This window comes from Anas acuta, chromosome 9 (assembly GCF_963932015.1).
Source record: "Anas acuta chromosome 9, bAnaAcu1.1, whole genome shotgun sequence".
In the NCBI taxonomy this organism is placed as follows: domain Eukaryota; kingdom Metazoa; phylum Chordata; class Aves; order Anseriformes; family Anatidae; genus Anas; species Anas acuta.
In genome coordinates this window covers 22,220,188-22,239,703 of record NC_088987.1, presented here as the reverse complement: position 1 = coordinate 22,239,703, position 19,516 = coordinate 22,220,188, and the positions used below count along the sequence as shown (strand labels likewise).

The following is a 19,516-nucleotide window of genomic DNA, read 5'->3' as shown; positions in this document are numbered from 1 at the left end:
TTGTGAAAACTGGAGAAAAAATTCTCACCCTTGGATTTTCACATAAAAAATCAGATAGAAAGTTGGAAAGAAAATAAATTACTTCTTCTTTTTCTTTTTTAACTACCTGTGTGTATATATATATATACATATAGATAAAAGTTATTAATGGTTTTCTCTTTATAGAGCCCTTTAGCAAATGAGAAAATTTACCATTCAATATTGGAACAAATATCTGATCCGTACAGCTTTCCTTCTATCACAGTATGTTACCAGTGAAAGGAAAGACTGAAGTTGTTGTAATGTTGGCTTTACCTGAATTTTGCTCTCAGCCTTACAAAGCCAAGCACAAGCACATGGACTTTTCAGTGCAGATGCTGTGCCAAGCCATAGCTGGGTACTGTTCTGCAAGTTCTACCGATTACAGAATGAAACATCCATACCATTCTGTCTTTCTCTGTCTCTTAACAAAGTTAATGATTTTAGGCCCTCCCTCCTTTCTAATTACTGGTTTCATTTTGTGAAACTGTTTTTTACTCTTGCTAGCTAAGCAACTGTTAAGCCATGGCAGCACAGACTTCAGATCCCGAGGAAATCAGTAAAACCGCAGATGGCCTTACACAGCTCCGGCTGATGCCCGTGCTTGCAAGACATTACTATTATTGCTTTCGCAAGTGCACAGCAAGTGTGTCTGTATGTGTTACAACACATATAAATTAAAAATAAATTATACAAACGTTGCCCAAGCAGTAAAATGGTTGTAGATTTCCTGGAGGAAGGTACTTTTCGAGTTATGAATTCACACGTTAAAATAAAGACATTCCCATCTCCGACAAAATTATACATACAGCTTCTCTTTTTCAGATGAATAGTTACAAGAACAATAGTTCTCCTTACTCATTCTTAAATGCCAGATAAAGTGCTAATTGCATGTTACTGTTTTAACAAAAAATAATTATTAGGGATGGATAATTCCGTTCAGAGAATTGAAAGTAACCTGAACCTTCACAGAAAATTGAATGCAAATGAACCTATTTTTTTTATATGCATTATCATCTTGACAATTATTTCTTCAGTGTTCCTGTACTTCTCACCTTATATATACCTTGGATGTTTATACACTCCTACAGTTTAAGGGTTCAATATTTGAATCAAAGTTATGTGTATAACCCAAATAAAGCTATTTCCAACTCGGTGATTTCTCTTGTTATTGATAGACTCCTGGCAAGCCCAGAGAAAACTTAAGGAGACCGTATCTACCTTTTCTCAATTCAGAGTTTTTTATTTTTTTATTTTTATCATGGTGTTATGGGTAGATTAGATAATACACTGACAAAAAATATGTGGGATACCATGCAGTCCACATGCTATTTTTTTCTTAGACTTTGTATTATTCACTGTTACATTCTGGAGGTATAAATGCCTTGATTTGCAGAGTGGTTTTGCAAGGAACAACAACTTAATACAAGAAGAGGAACACTCTTGCCGTAATTTATAATGGGATCCCCTGAAGTATGTCTTATCTCATACTTCAAGGACCTTTGGATTGGACCTTTAATGACGGGGTTTAAAAATTGAGCTCACTCTGCCAGGAATCAAATCAGACATGCCAGAAAATCTGTGTTTTTAAAAATGGATATATAAGCCACTTAGCCCAAGAAATTGTCAGTCTTTGTTACACAGATCAGCATGGTAAAGACGTTTTAAGAAACATCAAGAAGAGCAGTCAGAAGTACTGGAGGATTTTAGAACTGAGGGAGGAAACCTTGTTCTTTCCTTTATTCTTCCCTGAATTCCCACCATCTTCTCTTAAAAGCACATAGCTTTTAGAGCAAGAGTTTTTTCACTATAAGTGTAGATAAGGCGTTTAATTAAACTCCACCTCTTGTAAAGATGCAATGACAGCAGCTCAAAAGATCATGAAACCAGGTTTGAAGTCATAAGCTAGCATTCAAAGGACTTGCATTTAAAAATGATCTTGAGCAGCTCCTTTGGCTATGATGTAGATATTCCAATTTCAGGGGCGGGGGTTGGGGGTGGGGGTTTGCAGATTTTTGCTAGTGAAACTCTTTTTTGCGTTCATGGTAAATTTGGGTGAAATTGTTAAGCTCTGTTTCATTGTTTCACCTTGGTAAAGCTCACAGTCCTCAGGTTGGTGGTGGTAGGTTGGTCTAGCAGAATTTGGTTATTTTTCCTAAACAAAACTGTGATCTCATTTCTTGTGATTTAATTTGAGCAAACAGGCTGAAATGCTATCTCCATATGCCTACCTATGGAATATGCCACATCTGGTTAAAAGCACTTCATGAACATTGTTCTTCTTAAAAATAAACACAGACAAAATGTAGGCCTTCCTATTAAGGGTCTCTAGTTTTACTTTTTTAAAACAAAGAAAAATGCATTTGAATCCTAATTATAAGAAAAAGTGATTCAATTCCAGGTACCAGCCCCTGGTTATAAAGTCCAGTTCTAAAAGATGTAGCAACTGCCTTGAAAAAGGAGCCCTGTATTGCCAGCCAGATGGCAACCCCAAAATTCATGGCTTCACCCTGACAGCATGGCTGACTGACCAAAAGATGCACTACCTCACCATCCACTGGTCTGATTCACACTTTTATGAACTCACCTTATCCCTTTTGGAAAGCTAACCTGCACAGGTACCCTTTTTGTATGCCCAAACTGCAATTCCACTAAGACTGCTAATGCTCCAATTGCTGCAACGCATGATACGAGTTTAGAAAAGCACACCATGGAAGTGCTATAAACCAAAGCTGTCTGATGCCAGACATCTCCTCTAGCATGAGATTCCATATTATTCCATAATATTCCATATTATCTTCAAATAAATTATCTCTAATTCACACCAGTTTAAAAATAATCAGCCAGTCCTGTAACACCTCTCCGGGGTACAAGGTTTCAACATGTCCATGCTCAATGTAGCCATTCTCTGTTCTAGCAGACAGGAATGAAACGCGGCCACATATCAAATCCAGGACATGGATGGCAGCATGGGGTTAGGACAGCCACCCACTGTAGGTGTCACAGCTGCCACCCTCTGAGCTCTGGGCACATCCTCTCCAGCATCTGACACTGCCAACCTGTGGAGCCACAACACTGCACTGCCGGGCTGGCCACTGCCCTTCGATACAGCCACACCAACATCCTGAGTAGAGGCTATGCAAATAAAAATGCATCATTCCCTTAAACCAAAGTAGTTAGATTCCTACCTATTTGTTTTTATTTATTTATTTATTTTTCTCCTTAGTTCCATTGGAGAAGGAGTACCCAGATACCCCAAATGGCTACTGCCTTACCTAAAAAACACAGTGAGAAATTTTAACAAATTGTATTTATCCCTTTCATTGAAGATAATGTGTGCTTATGGAAACCTTCACCAGATTAAATGTCTTTAACCACTTCTACTGAGCACCCACAAATTGGTCCATAATTATGTAGTCCCATTTAAAACAAAACGACTATAAATTCTCCAATTCACCATTCTGCTGTATGACTACCCCATTCTGTTCTAGCCACAAAGGACAAATTTATTTTCTTGAAGCCAGAAACACAGATGGTGTAAACTGGAGTACCTCTTCTGACTTCAAATAAGAAGTGGTGATTTATAAGTGCTGAGGATTTGGCCTAAAGGTCAAGATATTTCTCTGGCTTAAAAAGCTTTGTTCAGGGAAAAAGAAAAAAAAAAATCAATGGCACTCAAAACTGAGAATCTATTATCATTATCCACATCCTTAAGTGCAGCACATGTTGCTTTGCTTATTGGTGACACTGTAAAATAGTTGCCAGTAACTGAATTAAAGGGGCTTTTTCCTTTATTTTTAACAACTTTCAGACAACTCAACGTTATCCTGTTATATTAAAAACCCAAAGAAACCATCTTTTTCAGTCTTTTACCTGAAACCATCTTTTACTTGAAATCTAACAAACAGAAAGTAGCTTTATCTCTATTTTTTTTCTTTCGTTTTTTTTTTTTTTTTACCATTTATAAGTTGATTTCTTCTTCATAAAAAGACATGTTGATTAAATTGCTACCCAGAAAGTATATCGAGCAGTCAAATAATACAAACAGAAGGAATAAATAAGACCATATACATCAATCAGAAACAGCAGCTGTTTCCAGAAAAACCTGAGCAATTATTTATGAAATTATGTCTTCTTCAATGATTCTGTATACGGTCGTGATCCCAGGAGGACCTGATTTTCTGATGAGCCTAAATTGCTGAATTAGAAGAGGAGACAATGTCATGGTACCAATTAGCAAAACCGTTGCATATCATCTCAAACCGCGTGTTTTTTGTTTTAATAACTGTGGGTAACAAAGACATTCATTCATCTCAAAAGTGGAGGGGACTTCCCACCTTTTAGTGACTTGACTGATTAAGGGCCCTTTAGATAGACATACTCACTTTTGTGTGAAAGCAGCAAGACGACAAATGGTGCAGTGTGCATTTCAATCAAGGAATGGGTACCTACCGATTTATCCTTTCGAAACACAAGCTCTCAAACCTGGCATTATTCCTGGTGCTGAGAGAGGACTGCATTACTGGCACGCAATGCACAATGAGGCAGTGAAGGCACCCAGAGACACGCAATCTGCCACGGAGCTGCCATGCATCCCTTCACACGTTTCACATCTTTGTATCTTTGTTCTGCAGCTCAGTCTTTCCCACTTAGCATAAACCTTGGAAACATTGGTTAGCTTAGTGCTTAGCTGAATACCCTGACTGCCATGATTTTGCTTTCTGCTTCTTTCCTGTGATTGCTAATTGGGGGAACATATTTCACCTTTAACAAGTAAGAGGCTCCAGCTGGCCAGACGAGCTGATGCGTATCAAAGTATTTAGCCCATTGCCCACCATCTCGCAGTGGGGAATTTAGGGATTACTAGTAAAGGACAACAAAAGGCATGGCTGAAGCAGTACTCAACACCATTCAACTGCAGAAGCTATTCTTTTATTTATTGCTTCAAAAGCTTGGTTCCTGAAGGATGCTGAGCACATCCTCATCCTGTCACTCCTGTGTTTACACTTCCACCATTTTCAGTTCTGTCTCCCAACAGCTACTGCTGGCATCCAGTCATCACAACAGGCAGGTTCCTCAGCACAGGGCACTGTTTCAAAGACCTGCTGCCAGCAGAGCAGGCAGCTCGTGGCTTGTATGTGTGCAGACGTACGCAGCTCTTCTCCTGAACATGCACTTACAAGTGGGCACCTGAAGAAGGCATTTCTGATGCTGCAACGCTTAAGCTTGTTTATATCTCAATGAATAGTAGCTCAGGGGCAAGAACAGAGACTTCTTCAGGCTTTAACTAAATGCAACAACCTGTGGTAAGCCCACATCCTGCCTGTGGTGAGTGCGTGTCATCCTCATCAAAGCTGGTGTTCTCCTTCACTCTAATCCACTTCCCGCGGCATTTCCCACTGCTCCCTCACCTAAGTCTCTTCTTTCAGATCAACTTTCAGGACTGTCAAATGAGATGTGACTGCTGTGACCACCTGGTCTAACCCCCTGTATATCACGGGTCACTAGACTAGAAAATACAACCTCTAGTGGAACAGCTGCTTCACCTGTGATGGAGCAGCCAATATACCTCTGGCGCAAGAGTACAGCATCATTCACGAATAATTTCAGGTATGCAGTGTTATTTCTGTTAAACTGTAGCTATCTCAGACTGAACAGAACATTCAGACTGCCTGCAATCAATGGCTATAAAGGGCTGAAGGACTAGGATGACAACCCTCTATATAAAGCCACAGAAAATATATTAACCTAGAGGTTAGACATTATTTCAGCTTCTGAGTTTCGGTATCTGACTCTGACTCTCAGCTGTGCGGTAGCCGAGGAATAGCGAGCGGTATGCAATGGAACAGCTCTAACACTGCCTATAGCCAGCCTAGTCTTGTAGGCAAGCCCTACCCCTTCAGAATACCAGAAGCTGAGAATGTACCCAAATTTTTAGAAAGTTCAATGGCATATTAAGTCCACCTTCCTTAAGTCAGCATTTTTCATTCTAACTTCATTAGAAATACACAAACTGAAATCCTGCCCTACGTCCCTCATCCTGTGTTTAATGCACAGAGGTGGAGGTTAAACAACCAAATAAACCCCATGAGAAGGATTTGCACTTGACTCATTTCCCAAACTCTTTTTCCAAAATACTGTTCTACCTAACGGGGACCCCAAAGCTATTTTCAAGCTCTCTGGAAAATATTAGCATAGAAATAAATTAATTAATTTAAAAGTGCATTTAAAATGTTTCCACTAATACTCCACAAATTATTTGTGGCAGGGCCTCAGCTGTCTGAAATTGGGATGAGTTCCTTTTTAACAAGTTGAACCATTTTTCCTCTCAGCCCTCTATTTACACACTATTTGTCAAATTATAATAAAATATTTTAGATTCCTAACACAGTGGGCACCAGCCAAGAACAGGAAATCTTAATAATCATCCCAATTTACAATCACTTTAACTGAATCTTCAAAGTAGCATGTTCACAAATTTCCTCCCTGTTTATGACTAAAAGCTGAAGAGGGAAACTCCATAGGCAAAACCCAGAAGGTACAAAGCCCCGCAGAGCAGCTAAGGAAAGCAGCAGCAAACTGCCCTGCATCGTGTGTGCCAATCTCATGCATCGTGCACAAGCTCAGAGCATGCTAGATAGGTGACTACCGGGTGCAGTTCATTAGGAGGAACATTTGCAAATTTGCTCAAATCAGGCAGGAAGTTCCCAGGAGGTCGGAAGGAAAGTGGAGCCTTGGCAAATGGAAGCAAGCCGTATACAAACAAAAAGGTTTGGTCAGCCGTGGCAAGGGTTTACGGGACCATTTTGCCCAGAAAAAAAAAAAAAAAACAAAAACAAACAAACAAAAAAAAAAAACCAACAAAAACATAAGAGTGCAGCTCAGATACACAGCAGCAGCTTCAGTGCTTTGCTTTCCAGTAGGTGGGTGTGCCTGGATGTGAACAAGTTCAGGTCAGTATTTTCACGGCGCACTACGTTTCTGTGCTGCAGAATAGACAGACACAGCAAACAGCTCCAGAAACACTATTCCCACCTTCCCTGCCTCCCTCGCTGCCTAATTCCAGCTTTCTGAAGGGCATGTGTAACACAGAAACTTAGTGAATATGCTACAAGGAAAGGCAACGCGGTGTTCAGCACAGCTGGATGCAGCAGCCGTACACGCACACACCTTCCAAAGGCATTAGGAAAGTGCACCGTGTATCCCAACCTCAGCAGCTGGCACTCTTAAAACAGTTTCCTCTAACCTCTGAGACTGACATTATGCTTTATGGGGCTCTGCCAACTTTAGGGCATGCTACCATGTTACCTCACAGTCACTGACAATTAAAAACGTCTGTCTTTTCTATTCTTTCACATTTTTCGTGCTTGACATCTTTCTTCAGTTTTCTGTAGGGTTCTCTCCATCCTTCTGCTTTTATTTGTGATCTTCCCCATTTTCATTTCTGATTTCCCCTTACAATTTATTTTCCTTTGTTCTTCTCTCTCCACCTTCCTAATTGTGTCTTAATGCATATTTAAGAAGCTAACAGCACACAAGAGAACTTTTATGGGAACACAGCACAGTAAGTGAGCTGCCTGTAAAATCTGGCTACGCACATCACAACAGCAGCCTGAGGATGCCGAGCGCGTTTGGTAACTCGGCTGGGGCTTCACCAGAAGCTCTTATCTTCAGAAAATGTGGCCCTGAGGTGACAATCTCCTTCATATCACTGATTTACCCCAATTTCCCACTACTGTAATTCCAGTGAACTCAACAATAATAAAATGGAAGAGGGGGGTGGAGGGAGGAATGCCAGAAGAACAAAGAAAATAATACAGAAGGGGGGACAGGGGCAGCTTTACACGACTGGAAATAGGGGTTGTGCAGGTCCCCTCCCCCAAAAGAAACACACTCAAAAATGCCACAAAATAAAAGCTGGGGAATAAATTCTGAGTCTGGACTCAGGTGCAAAATTTCCACAAAGTCAGTTGCAGCAATAACAATAAAGATGAGAGAGAATTTTCTCTGTAACTGCTGCAATATTTTCCAAATACACTCATCTGAATATAAAATTTAGTATTGTGCTATTTTTTTGGACTAGCATATGGCAGTGAGAGCTTCAGACAAGTCACAGAGGGCTGTGTCTTGGAGGATTCAATGAGAAAGTTACTTGAGATGTGCTCAGAATAATTTCATATTTTAGAAGCACATATTCTTAGTTTCTTAGCACAATTTCATAAAGCCATGTAACTGCTCTTCTGTGTTTTTCTTTTTTTTTTTTTATCCTCTGGATTCTGGAAATCTTTCTTCATGTGGAGACCAAATTACACTGAAGTGTCACATATACAAATGTGGCAGTCCCAGTTAGTCCCATGCTATGCATTTGTTCTCTCGTAGTTTAAAAAACTAATCCAGAACTGAATGAGTGCCTTAAGCTTCCAGTATGATTTACAGGGGCAAGATTTCTTTAACACATCTTACGATTAGTCCAGTCTACCCATGGTATCACTACATATCATCATGGTGAGAAAATGTAGTCTGAGCACGTTCTACTTTAAAATCCCACGGTTTAGATTTATTATTTTATTTTTTTTATGGTGGATCATTTCAGTGCAAAATTGCAGGACATGAAATGCTAGCCCTGTATGTGTTTTCTATGCATCCTAAAAGGACTTCCATAATATCTGAGTACAAACCTGGTTCTTCCTCAGTGCAGTAATCCCGTAGGATTAAGGCATAATGTAAATACCAGACGAATTACAATCGGATTAGGTGGGCAGTCAGTTCATTTACTCAACACAGCTGCACTCCAGAGTCTTTTCACCACTGGCATCCATTTATAAAATGAACGTTTTGTCCTTAAAGTAAAGGAACAAGGTTTCCATTTCATGACTTTTGTATTACCATTTATGACCAATGACGAGCACATTTCTGCTTCCTAAAGAGGAAGCACAATGCTTCTTGAGAGGCCAGTAAGAAAAGCTGCTCTTGGTACAGATCTGCAGGGCAAGATTTATTTTAAATTTATCACTGAGATGTCCTTTGATAGTCTGTATTCAATTTCAGTCAAGTGGAATATAGAGATCTTTTTGGAGTTAGGTATGGGACAGAAGCACACGCATTGCCTGACATTTCCCTGGACACGCCACACTCACTGCAGGTATTTCCACAGGTTCCAAACCTAGTGCTTCTGCCAACAGTAAGCATAAAACCATCAAATTTGTGAGGCTCAACACTAGCTCTGGCGTAGCATGGTGTTTACAGAGGACTTCTGGTCACTGCTCAGTAAGTAGCATATTTAATAATGTTCAGTCTTGCCTGCATTTTGCCAAACTCTCTCTACCACTTCACTACAATTATTTCTAAATGTCACAGCACATCCCTCATAATTGGTCCCAATTGCAAAAATCACCTTACCTTTTAGGCACAGTTTTGCTTCCACCCAACATACAACTCTGGTGTTATTGTATTTTTATTACTGTAATCACTTCATAAAACCCTACTGAGTCATGGAGCTATGGCTCATATAACAATATTTATGATTGCAGGCTACAAAAGTATTACAGCCAGATAAGGAGAGTTGCTGCCCTGACTCACATTCTCAGTATCCTGCTCACTCTCAGTATCCATTCTCACCTCCACCTTCTGACTTCAGTCATTATTCCTGATTTGCAGAGATGCAAGAATAAAACTGCCGGGGCTGAGGCAGAGGAGCCCATGAATGAGGAGGAAGGCTTTGTGCACCAACCCAAGCCATTACCACCGAGCTTCTCCATACTTACCTGTTTGCACGTACTCGCTCAGCAGCTGAGGATGGCACTGATGGGCAGCCCAGTTGAGCTGGTGGTGATCACAGACATGCAGGAACCAAGTGAGCTACTTACCAAGGAGAGGTGTTAGCAGGACACCAGTGCAGTACCTGGTATTGCAGGCACCTCATGATCAACCACTGCTCACCTGAGCTTTGGCACAACCAGCACCAGGCAGAGCAAGGTGACCTGGCAACACCAGCCTAGCTTTCTGTGACCGTAAAGCAGATGTGAAAGGCAGATACAATCTGCCCATAAAAATCTGGAAGGGGAGTTCTTGTGAGCTCCCTGAGTGTGCCCCAAAGCAGTGTGAGCTAAGGAGTTCAGCCGTGACCACTCTGCTGTCAGTAAGGTAACAGAGCAGCATAAACACAACTGCAAAGGCAGTGGAAAATTCACCTTTTCTGCAGCAATATACTGGCCCGGAAACAAGGATACCTTCTTTTAACAGCCACCACGGTTTATCACATGGCACTTTACACATTACAGCTACCAAATAGGTATAACACTTGCACAAACATAAAATTGGCTGTTCTCCAAAAAAGAGCTTTCCTTTCAGGCAGGCAGCAAGACTTCAAATTCATAAACTGATTTTATGGAAGTCAGAGGAGAAAGTGTACTGAGCACACTTTGCTCTCTGACAAAAGGTGTTATGGCTAATGTTCATGGCAAGACATTGCCTTTGGCACCACGGAGCAGGAACATTTCTTTGCACCAGAAACACTGGTGCTAGGTCTTGCTTTCCCTCACACCTCTGACTCCTGCTGTTTTCATTAAGAGTTTCCGTATTTCACTAACTCAGAAGGCGTGCTTTGTGTAAACCTGAATGCACACGGGACAGTGGTTTTACGATATAGTATATTCAAAGTCAATATTGGCTTAAGGTTTTCCTGCACAACTTCCTGCTGTACTTGTCTCTGTGTGCGGTTAATGTGTTTTAGGTCATGTTAGTTTTGAGATTGATTCACACAGTATGGCCTCGCAAGCAGTCACACTACCACAGCTGAAAGAGATACTCCGTGGCACAGCACAGAAGCCGTCAGCAGGAAAGAGGGGAATGGCTCAAGCTGATACTTCTGGTTTACACCATACACCTTGTGATCATTGGCAAAGTTAAGGGCGATAAATCAATCTCTGCCAAAAAACAACTACAGTCTGGTTATTTCACTGCAGACCTCTTGGACAATCACTGCATTTTAGCACCCGCTGCGAAATTAAGAATGTGAGATACTGAGAGGACCCTAACTCACATGAGACCACTATGACTGTGGAAAAGTTAACAAAACTGACTCCTTTCTCAAGACTGAGCCATGAATTGTACTCCTGCCTGACAGGCTTCTGTAGTAAGGTATACATGCTTAAAAATCTTTAAAATATAACCATATGAAAACTAATTTTAACAATAATTACTTTTCTTCTAGATAAATATATATATATATATATACAGAATTCAGACTTTTGAGGGAATTGCTTTTTGCAAATGTTTGATTTAGTAAAATACAGTGGAAGCTGTTACTCTGTGAGGAAGAACGAGGAAAAAATATATCAAGAACTTACTTTCTGCAGGTTCCTTAGATCTTCTGCCACTGGAGGACTTCCTCAGGAGACTTCGTCCTGAGGTAAAGAGGCTGGTTAGTTCCTCTAGAGGACTGGTAGGTGTCCGAGAACGGGAACCACTCTGAGATGACGACCCATATGTACTGACCGAGACATTTACCATCTTTCCTCCTTCTTGCAATGTATTTCTGGCTGTAGAATGAGGCACTGATGGGGAGCTTCTTGAGAGACTTCCTGAATGTACAGAGTCATAAGGTGGAGGTCTTTTGAGGCTTAAAGGGGTAAGAGACCTACCCATACTGACAGGAGAGGGTGAGGCAGAGTGACTTTTAGGATAACCATGTGGAGACTGTGTTCTGTATAAGGTAGAAGGATGAGGAGGTGAGGAGGTGTGCCCAGGAGTGCTAGTTCCATGAGATACTGTCTGCTCTTTCTCCAGTTTTTGATGGCCTGGTGTATGAGGTGGCAATGAAGATGGAGAAGCTCCAGCTTGTTGTTTGATGTAAGACACATTTTCTAAAACGGGAAGCTTTGTGACCTCTAGCGGAGTTAGAGGAGACTCGTCAGAATTTGGGGAACACTGCACTGGTGCTGGTGGGAACACCAGCAGTGGAGGTCTGTGAGAAAGCAGATTTGGAAATGGTGGGGGTATATCACAAAGCAAGCCCTTGGGTGTAGATGGCACTGAAGACTTGGTGAAATCTAGGTCAGGCACTGTGGGAGTAGCACACTGAGAAGAACAAGTGTGATGGTCATATTCACATTGACATTTTGAATCTTGGCCTACGTCATCAAATATAGGGTACTTCATTTCCTCATAAACTGCTTCACTTTGGTCATCCTCATCTTTTTTGAAGTCTCTGAGTATATTCCCAACCATTTCAATGTATACAGGCTCTTCTTCCTCTGTGTCTGGGGCAGGACTGCTGACCTGTGACAAGGAGGCATCCCTAGTGAGTGGTGTCTTCATAGGGCCATGCTTTTTGATATAAGTTTCATCAAAAGATGTGCTTAGCTGAGTGTTTGGATTTCGTTTCGGTTTAGGAGGTGGAATCTTCTTTGTATATTCATCACTGTGAGGTCTTGGTTTGGCTGACACTGAAAAAAGAACAAAATACAAATTCATCAGAAATATTTAACAACCTTTATCAAACGTAGGATGTGTGTTAGTGTCATAATTCTGGAACGGATTTACTGGGACCAGCTTGTTGCTGGTTCTCTCTAGTATTACATCAGTAGAACACTAGTAGAACACTAGAAGAATAACATCCTATTAAATACACTCCTAATCTTTCCCAAGGAGGTTGTGACTCTCCAATATTCAGTAGCTAGTGAGCACTTCCCTTCCTCTAAAACAACTGTTCTCTACCTACCTCTTTGGACAGGGAACTTTCCATTTTTAAATATTACGCTTTTGAAATACCACTGTCGCATAAAAAAAAAAAAAAAAAAAAGTTGCCAAAGACATAAAACCAAATGAATTACTTATGGCTGCAAGACAACAGTTAAGATCCTGGACTCACACTGGAATAACAATAATGCAACTCTGCAGTAACACAGTGATGAATCAGACTTTTTTATTTGTAGTAACTTTTTGTATAAAGTACAACAATTATCAGAGCACTGATTGAGAAAGGAAACTCTAACATACAAATACTGTAAAATGTACTGTTGGGATAATCCTAATCATTTCTCTGGATTCCGTCCTATGGCTTCACAAGATTTCAGTGAAATCAAGAGGAACAAAATACCTCACAGACTCAGATCATTCCCAAATAGGTTGTATGTAGAAATAAGATCATTGTATCTGTGAAATTACAAATCAAAATAGAGTACCAAAATTAATTTGAAATGACAGGTTAAGGGTTTCTTAAAAAATATCCTGATGAATTAAAGACAAAAGAAACTCATTTTGTTCTTTCTCAATGAATATTTAATAAAATATCTCATTAAATGTTGGGGTTAATAAAATATCTCATTAAAGGCTTGGCTGAAGTCAGTTTTGCTCCTATGTGGACTCAACAAACTAATTCAGAAATTAAATTTACCACGTATACTAAAACTAATTAGTATTCCAGAGGGTAAACAGTTCTTGCAATGAAAGCCTTGACACCTCTTTTGTAAGTTTCTCGGTTTCCAAAAAATCCTAAACGATAGGCCAGCTTAGAATGGCAGCTTTCTGGTCTTACCAGACAGCATTGTTCCTTGCAATTCACTGCTACGCATCTGTTGCTGAAAACTCAGCATTCAGAGAATTTTCAGATACCATTTAATGACCCATCAGACAACAGCTAGTGAATATCTGCTGTTAAACCAACCGGGCAGCACTCATGAAGTTAAAAATCCTCATTTAGAAACAGCCTCAATTGTGCTCCTACAGCCAGCAGCTCTGCTAGCTGCAAGGTAGCATTTTGACACCGGCTGCGGGTGGAAGGTACCTGCACAACAGCATTTTACTGATGTGCTTTGGTCAGTGTCAGAGGAGGTTTCTGATACCATGTTACTACTTTGTCACTCTTCTGCTTTGATCTGCTAAATAACTCCTCGGCACTTCTTAAAAGGCATAGCAATAGAGGCAGGTGTTAAACAAGATTCTGGCTTTGTTTAGGAACAAGGGACTTGAATGTGGGTGTGTACGCATATGTGATGTAACAAGACAAGACTACTCTTCTTCAATGCATTTGTTTAAGTTGAACATATAAGTAAGAAAAGAAAAAAAAATGTAGACAAAAAAAAAGGAAAAAAAATCACAAAGAATGATATTATGCTTTCATGACGGTTCCAATTAATGTGTTCCACTTTGCAGCAGGCTAGGGACATGCAAAAGCTACTACAGATAAGTGCACTTGGTAGCTTGATAGTTTTTCACTATGTGGATATATCCTAATGCACTTTAAATTTGTCTTTTTAATTAACCCAAATTAATTTTCTTGAATGTCTTAGGATAGACTTTGGGGAATGAGATGTAGGCTACAGGAATCATTTGGGCTTTGCAGAAAGTATTACTCCTCATGTATTTGACAATACTATCAGATTTTTCTTGCTCTGCTCCAGCTAAATCACCATTCCCTTTCTATTTAGTATCTTATTTGTATATTACATTCATACAAGTTCTACTGACACAAACTTGATCTCAGTCCTCTCTCCACACCTCTGTTAAAGTCATTTGCATCCCTGGCACGCACAATGTTCTTCAGATTAGCGCAATTAAAATGAAGAGGCCGTCAATGAGACTGGCACAAACTGCCCGAGCATTTCTGAACATTTTGCCCAGGACCTGAACTTTGCTTTATACCAGCTCAAGGATTACAGACTTGGATGCCTTTGGAAATTGTGTATTTTATACAGAGGGGCTCCCTGCAGGCTTCAGTTCCATATGCACCATAACTGTTTCCTGCTCCTCTGCCCTCTGTAGACCCCTGTTCCCTATTCTGTCTTCTACATCTCTTATGCTGCTGGTGTCACACAGAGAGCACCATCATAGACATATCCCTGCTCTTCCATCTTTTATCTGGAGAGATGACGATGGACAAAGTAAACAAAAAGACACTCTTGTGCTGGAGGTGATTCAATGCCAGACATTATGCTAGCATTAGTTGACACTAATACCAGTGTCAACTGGCTTTTCACTTAGAAATGGATAAAAGTGGTTAAGAGCACTGTGTTTTCCAACAAATTGCTAGAAATAGCATATTTTGTCTCTTTTTGTCATCTGTTTTCACAATTTTTATCCAAGATGATGAGGTTCTGCCATGTGGTCTAGACCTCTCCTGAAGTGTTGGGGTTCACATATACAACAGTCAGACATTATTACATTACAGACAAGGAAATGAGAAATGTCATGGAAAAATGAGTGACATTCTGCCATCTAGTCTTGTAAAGTATTTTTGCATGGGTTGAAATTAACTGCTGCACTGACACACACAGCATGCTCATCTGCCATTGCGTGATATGTAGCATTAGCCTAAAATATCTTGGTGACATTATCAACAAAAAGGTCAAATGACCTGGTCCTGCTGGATGAACCACAGGATAAAACATGACAAGGTGAAAGATTTGCTTTCCTCTTTCTATTCAAAGCATTTTTCCTCTGCCATAGTTTATTTTATTAAAGCATCTATTGCCAGTATGTCATGGAAATCTTTTTCTCTCCTTAATAAAGAGGACTATTAAAACTAAAATTTAAAATTAAGTTCTTTAAATGCTTTACCTCCTATATTCTACTTAGCGTGGGAACATTGGGTCCTGAAAGACTTCCTAGAGAAAATACCATAGCAAAGAAATCTTTTATCATGATTGGGAACAAAGGAGCTGCTCAACACCTACTCAGAACTCCCTTCATTCCCGCCAATGAGCTGGCGGGGCTCATTGAGAGGGCTTTAAACTAGGTAAGAAGGGGGATGGGGCTGAAGCAAGGACTGTTGGAGCTGTGCCAGGGGGAACAATGGCAAGGCGGGGGGATAAGGTAATGGCCCAGCTGAAGTGCATCTACACCAATGCACGCAGCATGGGTAACAAACAGGAGGAGCTGGAAGCCATCGTGCAGCGGGCAGGCTACGACTTGGTTGCCATCACGGAGACGTGGTGGGACCAGTCTCATGACTGGAATGCTGCAATGTCTGGCTATAGGCTCTTCAGAAGGGACAGGCAGCACAGAAGGGGTGGCGGTGTGGCTCTCTATATTAGAGAATCTTTCGATGTTGTAGAACTCGAGGCTGGGAATGACAAGGTCGAGTCCCTTTGGGTTAGGATCGGTGGGAAGGCCAACAAGGCTAGCGTCCTGGTTGGGGTCTGTTATAGACCGCCGAACCAGGATGAGGACACGGATGAGGAGTTCTACAGGCAGCTGACAGAAGTTGTGAAATCTTCAGCGCTTGTACTCGTGGGGGACTTCAACTTCCCTGACATATCCTGGAAGCACAACACAGCCCAGAGAAAGCAGTCTAGGAGGTTTCTGGAGAGCGTGGAAGATAGCTTCCTGACGCAGCTGGTTAGTGAGCCTACCAGGGATGGTGCCCCGCTAGACCTTCTCTTCACAAACAGAGAAGGACTGGCGGAGGATGTGATTGTCGGGAGCTGTCTTGGGCAGAGTGACCATGAAATGGTGGAGTTCACTATTCTTGGCGAGGCCAGGAAGGGGACCAGTAAAACCACTGTATTGGACTTTCGGAGGGCTGACTTTGGGCTGCTCAGGACACTGGTTGGTAGAGTCCCTTGGGAGGCAGTTCTGAAGGGCAGAGGAGTCCAGGAAGGCTGGGCGCTCTTCAAGAGGGAAATCTTAATGGCACAGGAGCGGTCTGTCCCCACGTGCCCAAAGACGAGCCGGTGGGGAAGAAGACCAGCCTGGCTGAACAGAGAATTGTGGCTTGAGCTTGGGAGAAAAAAGAGGGTTTATAATCTTTGGAAAAGTGGGCAGGCCACTAGGGAGGACTATAAGGATGTTGCGAGGCTGTGCAGGGACAAAATTAGGAAGGCCAAAGCTCATCTGGAGCTCAATCTGGCTACTGCCATTAAAGATAACAAAAAATGTTTTTATAAATACATCAACACAAAAAGGAGGACTAAGGAGAATCTCCATCCTTTACTGGATGCGGGGGGAAACTTAGTTACAAGAGATGAGGAAAAGGCGGAGGTGCTTAATGCCTTCTTTGCCTCAGTCTTTAGTGGCAATACTGGTTGTTCTCTGGATACCCAGTACCCTGAGCTGGTGGAAGGGGATGGGGAGCAGGATGTGGCCCTCACTATCCACGAAGAAATGGTTGGTGACCTGCTACGGCACTTGGATGTGCGCAAGTCGATGGGGCCAGATGGGATCCACCCAAGGGTACTGAGAGAACTGGCAGAGGAGCTGGCCAAGCCCCTATCCATCATTTATCAGCAGTCCTGGCTATCGGGGGAGGTCCCAGTTGACTGGCGGCTAGCAAATGTGACGCCCATCTACAAGAAGGGCCGGAGGGCAGACCCGGGAAACTACAGGCCTGTCAGTTTGACCTCAGTGCCAGGGAAGCTCATGGAGCAGATCCTCTTGAGAGTCATCATGCGGCACTTGAAGGGCAAGCAGGCGATCAGGCCCAGTCAGCATGGGTTTATGGAAGGCAGGTCCTGATTGACGAACCTGATCTCCTTCTATGACAAAGTGATGCGCTGGGTGGATGAGGGAAAGGCTGTGGATGTGGTCTACCTTGACTTCAGCAAGGCTTTTGACACCGTTTCCCACAGCATTCTCCTCAAGAAACTGGCTGCTCTTGGCTTGGACTGGCGCACGCTTCGTTGGGTTAGAAACTGGCTGGATAGCCGGGCCCAAAGAGTCGTGGTAAATGGAGTCAAATCCAGTTGGAGGCCAGTCACTAGTGGCGTCCCCCAGGGCTCGGTGCTGGGGCCGGTCCTCTTTAATATCTTCATTGATGATCTGGATGAGTGCATTGAGTGCACCCTCTGTAAGTTCGCAGATGACACCAAGTTAGGTGCATGTGTCGATCTGCTCGAGGGTAGGAAGGCTCTGCAGGAGGATCTGGGTAGGCTGCACCGATGGGCTGAGGTCAACTGCATGAAGTTCAACAAGGCCAAGTGCCGGGTCCTGCACCTGGGGCGCAATAACCCCAAGCAGAGCTACAGGCTGGGAGATGAGTGGTTGGAGAGCTGCCAGGCAGAGAAGGACCTGGGAGTGATGGTGGACAGTCGGCTGAATATGAGCCAGCAGTGTGCTCAGGTGGCCAAGAAGGCCAACGGCATCCTGGCTTGTATCAGAAGCAGTGTGGCCGGCAGGGCGAGGGAGGTGATCGTCCCCCTGTACTCGGCTCTGGTGAGGCCGCACCTCGAGTACTGTGTTCAGTTTTGGGCCCCTCGCTACAAGAAGGACATGGAGGTGCTTGAGAGAGTCCAGAGAAGGGTGACGAAGCTGGTGAGGGGCCTGGAGAACAAGTCCTACAAGGAGCGGCTGAAGGAGCTGGGCTTGTTCAGCCTGGAGAAGAGGAGGCTCAGGGGTGACCTTATTGCTCTGTATAAGTACATTAAAGGAGGCTGTAGCGAGGTGGGGGTTGGTCTATTCTCCCACGTGCCTGGTGACAGAACGAGGGGGAATGGGCTTAAGTTGCGCCAGGGGAGTTTTAGGCTGGATCTTAGGAAGAACTTCTTTACCGAAAGGGTTGTTAGACATTGGAACAGGCTGCCCAGGGGAGTGGTGGAGTCACCATCCCTGGAAGTCTTCAAAAGACGTTTAGATGTAGAGCTTAGGGATATGGTTTAGTGGGGACTGTTAGTGTTAGGTCAGAGGTTGGACTCGATGATCTTGAGGTCTCTTCCAACCTAGAAATTCTGTGATTCTGTGATTCTGTGTGATTCTGTGATTCATCTGCAATGGGGCATTCAGGAGATAAACTGAGTTAGATTCAAGAAGGCTACAATCCAAGACACTTACTATGTTTAATGAACTAAGGTTCTACTCCGAAATACAGCTCCATGGCAAGGGCTGCTCTATGGCACATGTGGTTATGGAATACCTGCTCACAAACTCCTGCCCTGTCCCTGAATGACAGAGGAAAAATGGGAATCCCGTAACTGAACAGAGCGGTGCAAAGCTAGCGAAAGGAGCAGGAGTATTTGCACAGATCCTCTGTTACCAACATTTGGCAGGGATAAATGTGCATGAATGCAGAAGGCCTGGCAAGAGCCCATAGCCAATGAGAGGAGATTATTTGGCAATCTCCTGAGAAGAGCAGGCAAGATTGCTTTAAGTACTTGACATTTATCAGGCAGAAAAAGCATTCAGTGCCTGCTGGGAACATAAACTCCTTTGAAAAGCAAACTATGCTGACATATTGGTGATACACACACTGCAGTGGTGTCTGCTCTAAACATGGAGTAATGAAGCGCTTTTCAATATGGATTTCCATGTCCCCAGTTCGTCTGTCCCTAGAAACCTGCCCTGAGGCTCAGCCACCAGCACCTCAGAGCACATGGGGCCCAATCCGATGCTAAAAGGAAAATAATGAAAGTTCCTGTGGACTTTGGTGGGCTTTGATCCGGGCTGTGCTTCCTCAAGGCGCTGCTCTGACAGCCACCACTGCCACTGAAATCCAAGGAAACGGCTGAGACTGCAACTCCTCCGCTCCAGGGACTGTCCATCTGTCTTCTGCAGCGTGCTGTGTGCA

General features: G+C 42.6%; 1 protein-coding gene and 1 long non-coding RNA gene across 5 annotated transcripts in view; one reads left to right on the top strand and one right to left on the bottom strand.

Annotated features, from left to right (window-relative positions):
• NYAP2 (neuronal tyrosine-phosphorylated phosphoinositide-3-kinase adaptor 2) overlaps window positions 1-19,516 on the bottom strand; it is a 136,623-nt gene that overhangs the window by 40,674 nt on the left and 76,433 nt on the right. For all 4 annotated transcript variants that reach the window (XM_068692156.1, XM_068692157.1, XM_068692155.1 and 1 more), the window contains exon 5: window positions 11,367-12,464. In XM_068692156.1, coding sequence (XP_068548257.1) covers window positions 11,367-12,464 — 1,098 coding nt within the window. The remainder of the gene's footprint in view (window positions 1-11,366; window positions 12,465-19,516) is intronic.
• Window positions 9,173-11,848, top strand: LOC137861096 (uncharacterized). Its single transcript, XR_011099373.1, has 2 exons — window positions 9,173-9,285; window positions 9,676-11,848. It is a non-coding gene; the product is annotated as an uncharacterized lncRNA (long non-coding RNA).